Source organism: Saccopteryx leptura, chromosome 1, assembly GCF_036850995.1.
Source record: "Saccopteryx leptura isolate mSacLep1 chromosome 1, mSacLep1_pri_phased_curated, whole genome shotgun sequence".
NCBI classification, from domain to species: domain Eukaryota; kingdom Metazoa; phylum Chordata; class Mammalia; order Chiroptera; family Emballonuridae; genus Saccopteryx; species Saccopteryx leptura.
Genome location: NC_089503.1, coordinates 281,065,271 through 281,078,586, shown reverse-complemented (window position 1 = coordinate 281,078,586; position 13,316 = coordinate 281,065,271). Strand labels below are relative to the sequence as shown.

At 36.2% G+C, this 13,316-nt stretch overlaps 1 protein-coding gene across 18 annotated transcripts in view; it reads left to right on the top strand.

Annotated features, from left to right (window-relative positions):
- The window catches only part of PLEKHA5 (pleckstrin homology domain containing A5), a 277,256-nt gene that overhangs the window by 163,371 nt on the left and 100,569 nt on the right, over nucleotides 1-13,316 (top strand). For 16 of the 18 annotated variants that reach the window (XM_066354959.1, XM_066354940.1, XM_066354968.1 and 13 more), the window contains exons 4-6: nucleotides 5,436-5,519; nucleotides 6,252-6,372; nucleotides 10,684-10,788. In XM_066354959.1, coding sequence (XP_066211056.1) covers nucleotides 5,436-5,519; nucleotides 6,252-6,372; nucleotides 10,684-10,788 — 310 coding nt within the window. Of the gene's footprint in view, nucleotides 1-5,435; nucleotides 5,521-6,251; nucleotides 6,373-10,683; nucleotides 10,789-13,316 lie in introns of those variants that run through there. The other 2 variants (XR_010747626.1, XR_010747627.1) reach the window with 2 other exon arrangements.

Here is a 13,316-nt window from a genome sequence, read left to right as displayed (position 1 = left end):
TTTGATGTGTTGATGTACAATGTGTGTACTCCTGTGTGGCTGGAATTCTGTGGCGTGCGGTTTTCTGCATTCACTGGAGTGTCTCACAGACAAAGTCATGCATAAACAAATAATGGAGTTTATATGCTATTCAAATCGTTCTGTAATATAGGGATCGTACTGGAACATACTACTACACAAGCATCAGTGAAACTGATGATACTCCTGATCTGAATTTTGAGATCCTTCCGAAAAATAAAACTTACGGACTACCAGAAGGATACCAACTGTAGGATGAAAGCGTATGTTTTATAAATAACGCAAGGGACAAACTGGTTGAGTTGTGCAAAAGCTTGAAACTACTGTCTTCCCTGCCATCCTCCACGGTCCTGTGTACTCCTCCTCTGTACTGAGGACAGTGGTCAGATTTGATACTTCATAGTGGGCCTTCTACCTTCTACAGGGCTCAGTCATTATACATATTAAAGAATTAATGTATTCAGTATTAGAAAAATTCTGTACATTAACAGATGCCTTTATGGAACTTTTTTTTAGACTCATTTGGATTTCATTTACACTGATGTTGTTTATTGGCTGTCACTATCTAAATCAGGGATCTCAAACTCAACTCAGCATGTGGGCCGCAGAGCAAGATCACAGCCCTTCTGCGGGCCGCACTAGGTCTACAAAAGGCAACTGTTATGCAACACTTTTCAGTGTCACAAAACGACCAGAAACTGTAGTTCGTGGATTAGTCTGCGGGCTGCACAAAATTGTTCGGCGGGCCGCGAGTTTGAGACCCCTGATCTAAATCATTTTTAGTTTTTATGAATGATTTAGAAATTATGTTTATCTTTTATCAGTATTATACTTAAAAATGCAACATACTATAAAAATGAAGTGTAAATGCCATTATGATAAGAAGGAACGATTTGAAATTTAAAAATATCTCTAAGGAAATATTTAAATATCTAAAAATACATTTAAAAATACACTTACCTAAGAGCAGTGAGGATGGACAATTCTTGTAGTGGAAAATTACCATGTTCATACAGTTAAGACTGGAATTGATATTTTGCTGTCATATTTTCATTTACTTTAGTTCATTTTTGAGGAAATGATTAGAAAACGTTATTCTAGTTTTTCTATTTGTTAAATATGTTGCTTTATAGGAGATGACAATATTTTTCTAATAGCCTATAAAATCTCATTCTTTTGAATTTAAATTTTATAGAAACCTCTAATTTTGAGTGATTGTAACTTAAAATACATCATTGTACATTAACAGATGCCTTTATGGAACTTTTTTTTAGACTCATTTGGATTTCATTTACACTGATGTTGTTTATTGGCTGTCACTATCTAAATCAGGGATCTCAAACTCAACTCAGCATTGTCCCAATGTGCCAAGGTTGTGGGTTCAATTCTTGGTCAGGACACATGCAAGAATCAACCAGTGAATGCAACAAATTGGAACAACAAATTGATGCTCTGTCTCTTCTCTTCCCTTTCCCTTCCTTTCTCTCTCTTTCTCATCTTCTTTTCCTCCCAAATTAATAAATAAAAAGTTTTTTAAATGCATCATTATACAGATTTTGGAACTAATGTTTTAGAAAATGCACTGTGTTTTTTTAAAATTAGTAACCAAGAGCCAGATTTTAGGACTATTATATAAGTCAGAACAAATGAATAAACATTTGAGAGAATTTCTTTGTTTATTTTATGTTAGCTTTTAGGCAGATATACTAGGAAAGATTATTTCTTTTATTTACTAAAAATAGTAATGGGGCCCTGGCCGGTTGGCTCAATGGTAGAGCGTCGGCCTGGTGTGCGGAAGTCCTGGGTTCGATTCCCGGCCAGGGCACACAGGGGAAGCGCCCATCTGCTTCTCCACCCCTCCCCTTCTCCTTCCTCTCTCTCTCTTTTCCCTTCCCGCAGCCGAGGCTCCATTGGAGCAAAGATGGCCCGGGCGCTGGGGATGGCTGCTTGGCCTCTGCCCCAGGCGCTAGAGTAGCTCTGGTCGTGGCAGAGCAACGCCCGGAGGGGCAGAGCATCGCCCCCTGGTGGGCGTGCCGGGTGGATCCCGGTCAGGCGCATGCGGGAGCCTGTCTGACTGTCTCTCCCCGTTTCTAGCTTCAGAAACATAAAAAAAAATAAAAATATAAATTAAAAAAATAGTAATGGCCTTGTAGATTTTATATGAGTTATGTTAATTTGATACCAGAGCTATAAGTAATAAAAGAATATAAATAGATTCATGTTTTATATAGGTTTTAGTCACTGATCTTTTTTTTTTTTTTTTTTTTTTTTTTTTTCATTTCTGAAGCTGGAAACGGGGAGAGACAGTCAGACAGACTCCCGCATGCGCCCGACCGGGATCCACCCGGCACGCCCACCAGGGGCGATGCTCTGCCCACCAGGGGGCGATGCTCTGCCCATCCTGGGCGTCGCCATATTGCGACCAGAGCCACTCTAGCGCCTGAGGCAGAGGCCAAGGAGCCATCCCCAGCGCCCGGGCCATCTTTGCTCCAATGGAGCTTTGGCTGCGGGAGGGGAAGAGAGAGACAGAGAGGAAAGCGCGGCGGAGGGGTGGAGAAGCAAATGGGCGCTTCTCCTGTGTGCCCTGGCCGGGAATCGAACCCGGGTCCTCCGCACGCTAGGCCGACGCTCTACCGCTGAGCCAACCGGCCAGGGCAGTCACTGATCTTTTAACTAAGATGGAATGCTAAGATTTTTATTTAGTTTTACTTTAAGATATGGTGATGAAATGTCAATTTAACTAATACCCACATTTAGGAAAAAGAATATTTGGGCTCCGTTTTATTTATTATTTAAATCTCATTGTCCTACATCCTTGTCTAATGGGTACTCGGATCTATTTAGTGTTCAGATAGTCAGTGTGGTCTCTTGATAGTTACTGCAGAGCCATTTTGTGGTTATTTAGAGCTTCTAGAATATTGGGATTAGAGTCTACTCCATTCCTCCCAGGTGAAATGACATATAGCACGGGAAATAATGCAATATATAGGGAGTTATTTGTTGTTTTTGTGCAGGATTGGATTTTATAAGAAGAATTTGTATATTTCTGTTCTATCACTCAGCCAATTCTAGCTTAAATGCTGCTTCCGGCCCTGGCCTGGTGGCTCAGCGGTAGAGCGTCGGCCTGGCGTGCGGGGGACCCGGGTTCAATTCCCGGCCAGGGCACATAGGAGAAGCGCCCATTTGCTTCTCCATCCCCCCTCTTCCTCTCTGTCTCTCTCTTCCCCTCCCGCAGCCAAGGCTCCATTGGAGCAAAGATGGCCCGGGCGCTGGGGATGGCTCCTTGGCCTCTGCACCAGGTGCTAGAGTGGCTCTGGTCGCGGCAGAGCGACGCCTGGGAGGGGCAGAGCATCGCCCCCTGGTGGGCAGAGCTTCGCCCCTGGTGGGTGTGCCAGGTGGATCCCGGTTGGACGCATGCCGGAGTCTGTCTGACTGTCTCTCCCCGTTTCCAGCTTCAGAAAAATACCAAAAAAAAAAAAAAAAAAAATGCTGCTTCCGAAGGAGAAACTTGAAGGGAAAAAAGTTACTCTCCATTTTTCATTACTAACGTGACTAATCCCTATCACAGGTTACTTTACCCCCTTCTCCCCATAGTATGTTTTACTGTTTAAATATCAGAATGTACATACCTTGACACATTCATAATGCTCATCACATTTGAATACTTCAGTATTTTCCACTTATCTCTAGAGGCTGTGTTTTCTTAGTTATTCTGTTACCAACTTACTGCTTCTTACATAAAGTCTTATCTCCCATGAGACGTTAGTTTCCACTATTGTATGTTTTTAAATCAGCAGGTAAGAAAGTCATTTGTAGGTAGTGTGGTATGTAGTAAAAATACCACCCAAATAAGTATCTAAAACCCACCAAATCTTAATGTCTATTGAATATGTTTGTATAAAGACAAACCACTACAAAAAGCTGATAGTTTAGCAGTCCTATGTGCTTAGTAGACCAATTAAAGAAATAGTAGAAACACATTATATTCCATCAATAATCATTCTACTATCACAATAGTTAGTATGAAAAATTTTAAAAACTTGTATCTGTACTTTTTATTTTATACAGTTTTAGTTTTATTTAATGGGTAGAATTTCAAGTACTGAGTTACCAATAAAATAATACTAACGGATGTTAGGATTTGGAAAAGGAACTTAAGTATCTGAAGTTTGCCAGAAAGTCTGTGGCTTGTGGGTATACAGTTCCCAAAATTCAGAGCACACGTAATAACCTCTTATGATTAAAAGCAGTATTCAATATAATGTACTAAAAATTTTTTCTGTAATGAAAGTAAATTTTCTAAGATCAGGCACACCAATGATAGGTTGTACTGTACAGTGATTTTCAACATGTGTGCTGCAAGAATTTTTAAAACATTCAGTACCTGACTATTTAGTCAGAGGCACTGACCTCTTTTCTCTTAGATTATCAAATAAAGAAATGACCAGAGCCAATATAACAATAGCCATCCGGTGTGAATAAATCAAAATTATAGCTTTTGTCAGATTGATAAAAAATATAATATTTTTTGGTATGCCACAAAATTTTAGTAATGAGTTTGTTTTGCCATAAGATGAAAAAGGTTGAAAATTGCTATTCTATGGTATGAAACCCAATAGAAAAACATTAATTTTCAAATGATATGTAATTTTAATATGTCAATGTCTATTGCATATTACTATGGGCATTGAATATGTTTGGATTAGATAAATAGTTTGGTATTTTTATCTACTCTTATTTTGAGAAGACAATAGGAGACCTAATCTTATCACTAAACCTTGAAAGAATAGTATTTCTTACTCAAAGGTCTTACTCCCCCAAAAGAGGTCATCTTTTAATTTAAAACAAATTTTTTCCAGCAAACAAGTATATTTTTCTTTGTTTCTGTTGTCATTCATTCGTACATTTCATTTAACATTTTAGTTTTCACCTTCAGATTTCATTACATTATTCTATAGCATATTTTCCTTAAGTATCATAAAAATCAGACCCATTACATTTCTGATGTGCCAGTGCCTATTTAGTAGTAATGTTAGTTTGTTTTTCTCCTCTGTGTGAATTTGACAGTAGGTGCCTAAGCTGATACACTAAATGATGGGAGTGGGTAGAACTCGTCCCTGTGTTGGTAGCCCACCTATCACATGTAAAATGCAGTGGTCTTGCAGACAAATTGAAGTCAGACTACAGGGGTGAGCTTCTCTGTTTTGTAAAACTAAGTAGCGTTTACATGTGCACACACAGTTGATAGTAGTAGAAAAGGTGTGTTAGAAATCTCAGCAGCTGGGGGTTTGAATTTCATCTCCTTTATTTCCTAACTTTAATACCATAATACAAGAAGTGGCTATTTTGCTACCAGAATATTAGAAAAACATTTATGGTGATAAAAGTACATATACACATTTTCTCTTTTCTTTCAGCCATAATGAGAGGAAAGTGACCTGTAAACACCCAGTCACGGGACAGCCATCACAGGACAACTGTATTTTTGTAGTGAATGAACAGTAAGTAAAGAGCTTCATGGAATGCCTTTGTTCAGAATGGGGTTAGCTTTGAGATTGCTGTTATCTATATTTAATACAGTACAATTTAGCACTTCACTTATCTGGATATTTGCAATCAAGTATAATAACGGAATGACATCTGTTTACTATATGTGTACAGAATAAGTTTTTATGGGGAATGTAATTTCAGAAGATGTTTTCCCTTAGTTCAAGAAGACAGTTCAAGAGCCCAGAGTGTAAGGTCAGAAGTTGTAAACTTAGTCAGATTGTTAAACTAATTTGAGCTCATTTTTCTCATCCTTAAGTCAGAGAAAGTGGTAATTAACCACTTCTTAAGACTTTTATGAGCATCAAATGAAATGTGTTAAAATATTTTATGCTAAAAATCTGTTCACAAATATTAGTTATTGATATCATTGTTACTGTTTTAATATTAGAATAATCTGTAGCTAAGTTTTTAAATTTCCAGTAAGATGACCAAGTAGAATATCTGATATCATACTTATTAAAATAAACTTGATATTATAACTTATGTTGTGATTAGGAGAAGCATTAGTTCTATTGATAGTAATTATAACTCTTAAGTCCTAGCTCTAGAGCTTATTAAGCTCTACCTCGTATCCAACTTGTTTTGAGAACATAAGACCACCAGCATTGTTAACTCTAGGGAAACTTTATTGTAAGGCAGTTTTCATTTACAGCAAGTACTAGCATTCTGACATATGTTTTCAGGACTGTTCCAACTATGACATCTGAAGAAAAGAAGGAACGACCTATAAGTATGATAAATGAAGCTTCTAACTATAACATGACTTCAGATTATGCAGTACATCCACTGAGCCCTGTAGGCAGAGTAAGTTATTGTGCTTACTGTTAATTATTGATAGCTGGTATAATTGGTAGTCAGTATTTTACTATTACTCTTCATGGGTTTTAGAATTATAGAATAATCATTTCATTTTTATTATTACATGCACCTAATTACATTTGAGGTAATTTATATAAGCAGTGGCTTGGAATATAAAGCAATAAGATTATATTTTAATGATTCAATGAATTACATTTTTAAAAATATTACAGAGTTCAGATTTTGAATAATTTTACAAATGTACTGGATGTTAGTATGAAAGAATCTCAGTTTATTGAATCAACTTAAGTTTAAAAGGTGAAGATTAATATAATGGCCTAGAAATTCTGTTTTCTGACTATTAAGTAGGCCTAGATTGAGCAGGCTTACACTATCTAAAAATAAATGTATAAAGTCTCTTACTGCTCAAGAGAAACTCAATACCAATGTGTTTGATAACCATGAAGTATTTAGAATCTAATGTATGAAAAGTACCATATGGAAAGAAGTGGGTGGTTTTTCTTTATAATCAGAAATGACAGTGTTGTTTAATCTATGATCCTAGAGTTGTGTGTCTACTTTAAAATTTGTATTTGTTGCTTCTTGTACTTTAAAACATAATATTATTTTAAATTTAGAATTTTAATGTAAAATTTTTTCAAACTCCTGGAAAATTTGCTACTAAATCTGAATAAACAAATAATTGCCCCAGAGATATTGCCCTTTCCCTGTATTAATAGATAGCGAAAGAATCAAGGGGTGATAAAGAATAATCTTTATTTTTTAGAAAATAATATTTTATGAAAATAAAAGCAATTGTAATAGTAAATTATGAAATTGTAAAGAAATGGTTAATAAACAGTTATATATTTTAAATGCCTATTAAGGTTTTTTAAATGAAATTTTGTGGAATAATACAACTAAATGTAAATTTTCAAACAGTGTAAATACTTTATAATTCTGTACAATATAAAATGCTAACAGGATAACTGAGTATGATGATGGTTCATTAATATATTTTAATTAACATCGAGAAAAAAGATAGATGGACTAGAATTCACTAAGTCATTGTCCAGGAAATTGGATCTGTGCCTCACACTTTACACCAGAAATTTTCCAGATAGATCAAATATTGAAATGTTAAAAACTATAAAAGCACTACAGAAAACAATCGAAGATTTATTTAAAAAAGAAATTCAGAATGTAAATGGGCTTTCTAAATATAATATGAAACCCAGAAGTCAAATTGAGAAATTTAACCATAGAAAATTATCATGCATGCATGCATCTGCAAGTCACATAACAATTAAACAATAATTCCTTTATAACTAAAGAAGTGCTATGAACCAGTAAGAAAAAGGCTTACAAACCCAGTTTTTAAATGGGCAAATATGTAAAATCACTTTCGAGGGTGAAGAAGGGAATTTTTACTTTAAAACTATATTGTAAGAGATGCTCACATTTCTTTATAATATGAAAAAATGCTAGTTAAAATCAGAAAAGAACACGAATTTTCACTTATCTGATTTACAAAGGTTAAAAAGTTTTATAGCACAGACAAGAGTATATGCCGGGGTCCAGCCCCGGGGGGGAATCCAGGGGTCCCACAGGAAGAGACGGCGTTGGCGAAAATCGAGTGAGAGAGCCGAATTCTTTATTCTCTGGTTAGCATTTACTGCCAGGCATCTCCGCTAAATGCTGGTCTAGCTTCCTTTTTATGCACACACACTAAGTTACAATCACATGGTATTTTGAATACATCATTGTTTTAGTTTCACTGTGGTTACATATTTCCAGATAACAGTTATTTCATATCTATAAACTACAAATTAGGTGGTAAGTTATTCAAAGTACAGTTATACAATAACTTGAATAGTAATAACAATATTGGTACAAACTTCTAAAAGATTAGTACTAATTAATAACTCTATTTTACTGTTGTGAGTCGAGGGTGCAGAAAGAGATAGCAGACGAAATCATCAAGGACTAGCAAAAGGACCACCGCTTGCTCAGGCAAATTGCCTTGAGTTCATGCAGTGTCCTAATTCTTTTCCCACGAGACTACAAAAGGCTTGCTATTTAAGAAACTAACAAAGTATTAAGAGTAACTTTCACCCAGAGACACATAGAGCGCATCTGCAAGATAGCTAGCAGCAACACAATATCAGAAGGCATTAGTTGCTACTGCTGCTATGAATCCCACCACATTCCTCTCCTTATTCTTGGAAAATACAAAAATCTCATGAGAACGTTCTACTGAGAAAAGCCCAGCAACTGCCTTCAGTAACAAAACAAGTCTTTTAACAAAACAATCTTTACTTGCCAGCTGCACTCCTATCCAAGGCCACGCAACAGGCCACTCCACTCCACTTTACCTAAGATTCTAATGTCTAGTTAAACTTTATTCATTTACTATATTCATACACTAGTTAAGTTCTAACTTTATTCTTTCTAACATGATTAATAAGAAGAAATTCTCCTACAAACTTAACCCTTTACGAGGGATATCATAGCCAGCCTCTTATGTTTATGAGCCCAGTTCAAGGGGCTTACAGGCTTTTCTGTGGAACTTACACCTTCTGTCTCATTTCCAAAGAAATTACTACAAATCTACACGGAAAGCACGGTACTATTATCCCTGTGCTACAAATAATAGCACACACCCAGAAAAGGGGGGATATAAGGCCAGATTAATTCAAAAAGGTCAAAGGGGGAAGTATCGTTGTGCCTTTCCTTTGCGGTGACTTTGTCACCCCGCAGCCATTGGTCTTCACTTGCAGTGACTTTGTCACCCCGCAGCCATTGGTCTTCTCTGCTGTGACTTTGTCAGTCAGCAGTTTTTGATCTTCTTCTGCTGTGACCTTGTCAGCTAGCAGTTGTGGGTCTTCTCCTGCTGTGACCTTGTCAGCCAGCAGTTGTGGGTCTTCTCCTGCTGTGACCTTGCCAGCCAGCAGTCGTTGATCGGCTCCCGACAAGTATACATTCTATTTATGTAGTCAGGTCCAAGAAATAGTGGAACAGAAGAGTGGGTATTATATATGAAGTCATTTGAGAGGGGAAAAAATGATATTCCATAACTATTAAATGGTTATTTTTAGATGGTAGACAGAAGTACACACAGAGATATTGGTTGTCTTACAGGGTGTATGTAGGATTTGTTAGGGTGCTGGAGCCCAGGGTTGAGAGAGAAGTATACTGGTCCTTGTATATCTTTTTTGTACCATTTGAGTTTTATATTGTGTTTAAGCATTAAAAGTAAATTAACCTGACCTGTGGTGGCACTGTACATAAAGCCTCAACCTGGAACACTGAGGTTGCTATTTGAAACCTCAGGCTTGCCTGGTCAAGGCACATATGGGAGTTGATGCTTCCCGCTCCTCCCCAACCCTTTCTCTCTTTCTGTTTCTCTCCCTCTCTCTCTCTCCCTCTCTCTCTCTCTCTCTCCCTCTCTCTCTCTCCCTCTCTCTCTCCCCCCTCTCCTCTCCAAAATCAATAAATAAAATCTTTTTAAAAAATGTATTTTAAAAAGTAAATTAAAATTTGTCAAAGAAAATATACTTGAGGCAAAACAAAACCTGAAATAAGGTAGATGTTCAAAGGTTCTAGGTAAGTTAAAAAATAAGAGGTGATATTACTTTTATACAGAAATTAAATCTCAGCTTCTTTGTCTTTATGTTTGTTGGTTTCTGCTATTATTTCTGCCAAAATAAATCTTTATGCTATACATAGCAGTATCTTAAAGACTGTATATCCCTATGTATACCTTTAAGAATGTAGTAAGCACTATCTGTCTGGTGTCATTCAAGTTCATGGTTGTCTGTGGTACTAAGTAGATCCATCCAGTCTTGTTCTGACTTGCTATATTATGTTTGTTATAGTTTATGTTTCAATATTTCTTGTGACTTGATACTAACTTTAATTTAAATAACTATTAATTGTAGATAGAAAGCACAAAGTTCTGTTGGATTATTCTTACAGGTTTGTTAATAATTTTTACTCAAGGTTCATTCAATTTATAAAACAAGTAGGACAAAACACTGCCACACTCAGTACCTTTTTAAAAAGTATATATCCATGTTTAAGGGAGAGATGTTAAAACTTGGGATCCTTTTGTAATATACTGAGGGAGGAAGTCTTTGTGCAGAATTATTACACTTGAAAGAACTAAGCCAGGAAAAGCAGAATTACAATAATTCATCTGAAAAGATTAAAACCTACAAGTTCCAGAGGAATCTGAAAAGAGATTAAAATAATGAAAGTAAAAAATAAACTCAAATATCTAGTCGTTAATACCACGTTATGCTTTTTTCTATTTAGACTTCACGGGCTTCAAAAAAAGTTCATAATTTTGGAAAGAGATCAAATTCAATTAAAAGGAATCCTAATGCACCAGTGGTCAGACGAGGCTGGCTTTATAAACAGGTATTTTTTTTTTCTTATTTGATGTGGAAAAAAAGGATAGAATCAAAAGGGACTTTTCTGGCTGAATGTTCCTAAGACAGTTCAGTAAAATGGAGAAAGAGTGATCATCAAGATTCTTTCCTTTCTTATTACCACTAAGAATATTAGGGGAGCAATGAGGAATGAAAAGGTAATAGCTGTTGACTTAGTACAGAAACTATGTGTGTTTTTTATAGGTATATCTAGATTTGAAGCTAAGCATATATACTACATGAAGTGTTAGGAATAACATGCTAAAATTATATGGGCAGAAATTTTTCTTAAATGGAAAAATCCTTACAGGAGTATTGTTCATTTTTTTCTGTTCATAAAAATATTTTAGAAAAATGTACAGTTATATACTTCTGTGCTTTAATTTATAGAGAAATTGGACTGTAATTTAGGATTTTTTTATTTTATTTTTGATGGATTTATTTTTTTTTGCAACTTTTTTTTTTTTTTTTTTTTGCATTTTTCTGAAGCTGGAAACGGGGAGAGACAGTCAGACAGACTCCTGCATGCGCCCGACCGGGATCCACCCGGCACGCTCACCAGGGGGCGACGCTCTGCCCATCCGGGGCATCGCTATGTCACGACCAGAGCCACTCTAGTGCCTGAGGCAGAGGCCACAGAGCCATCCCCAGCGCCCGGGCCATCTTTGCTCCAATGGAGCCTTGGCTGTGGTAGGGGAAGAGAGAGATAGAGAGGAAGGAGAGAGGGAGGGGTGGAGAAGCAGATGGGCGCTTCTCCTGTGTGCCCTGGCCGGGAATCGAATCCGGGACTTATGCACGCCAGGCCAACGCTCTACCACTGAGCCAACCGGCCAGGGCCTTTTTGACGGATTTTTGCTTCTGTTCTTTCGAGACTACTTTCTTAAGTGTTTATACTGTTGTTCGTTCGTTTGTTTGTTTTTTTCTTGTTTTCCCAAGCATGATTCACTCTCAGACACCCTGATAAGTTGGGGTTCATATTGTTCTGATGTCTGGGTGACCTGATAATGAAGCTTTTTTGGAACTTTGTCATTAGTTTCAGAATTAGTAAGGATGCATGTACATTGGGTTTTATGGCATCTACTTTGGCTGCTAATAGGTTGTTCTCTTTTTTTACTTTCTGGTTTGTAGCTGGATTTCAGATAAGTGACCACCAGATAACTGAAATGATGATGTATTTGGCATTCAGACCTTTATCTGTCTTTGTTCTGTCTCTCTGTGTCTACATGTATTCAGATGTATACAGAACAAGTTAAAATAATAGTTCATTGGTGGTGCATATTCTTCCTGTTGAATATTGCTAACTGCTTTCAGATGACCTACTAATTGTATTCATTAAATTTTACAATGAATTTGATATGAAGCATTCATTAGACATTGTTCCCTCTGAGAGTTGGGTGGCAGCTAAACCAATGTATTGGAAGACTGTCTCAAAAATGCACTGGATTCCCAGTTATACAGGCAAATTAGTTTTGCCAGTTCCTCACTGAATTGGATGGGTATGTAACATGGGTACCAAATTTTCATTTGTATTTAAAGATTGTTTACTATATTTTAACCATTTGATACTTAAACTTATGCAAGCTAAAAGATTTTTTTGACTAGTATTTCTAGTAAGACCACATTATGTTCAAGTAGCTCAGTGCAATATTGAGCATAATAGAGTTACAGAACTCCTTATTTTAAATGATTTTTGTTTCTTGATCCCTTGATTAATTTAGTATTGCAAAAGTGTTACCAACCAATTTCTGTATCATGAGTGTTTAATTTATAGTAGGTGTGAGACTGACAGAGAACATTTGTTTGTAGAGCCACATGAAAATTCAAACTTTTAATAATTACCTGTACTAAAGAAAGAATATAATTAGGAAATTGAAAATACCATGAATGTAATAATTAGGAAATTGAAAATATCATATACCATGTATTTATTTATTTATTTTTGGCTTTTCTTTGGTGTAGCTGTCAGTTTTAAGGAAAAATCTTTTACTTCAAGAGATTTTCATTCATGTAATTTCTTTAGTTCTAAAGTCATTATTAGGTAATGGTCATAGCTAGAAATAAATTAAGAAGTAGTGATCGATGCACATCTAAATTGGCCTCTTTTTTGGGGGAGGGGGTGTCTGTGTTTCCTTATATCTTGCAGTTTTACTTTATTGTATATGAGAAGATAGTTTTTATTAAAATTATAATTTTTTTTGAGCTTGGTATTTTTATAAACCAAATTACTTAGAAAGATTTGCCAAATAGGCACTCTTTTCTGCAGGATGAGCAGAACACAAACTGTATGTGTAAGAAGAAAAATACGTTTATGAAATGTGTTTGTATGCTAAGGCTCCTTGAGCCCAGTCACTTTAAATCACATTACCTTTGGAATAATTTCAGTTCACATATTTTACTCTTTGTTGAAGATTAACATATTTATTAAGTCTGGTTTACCAGAATGCAGGTGCTGCTTCATGGTTACATTATCCTCATGCTGGCAGGCATGTCTTTAGAAGAGTAAATTTCACATGGCTT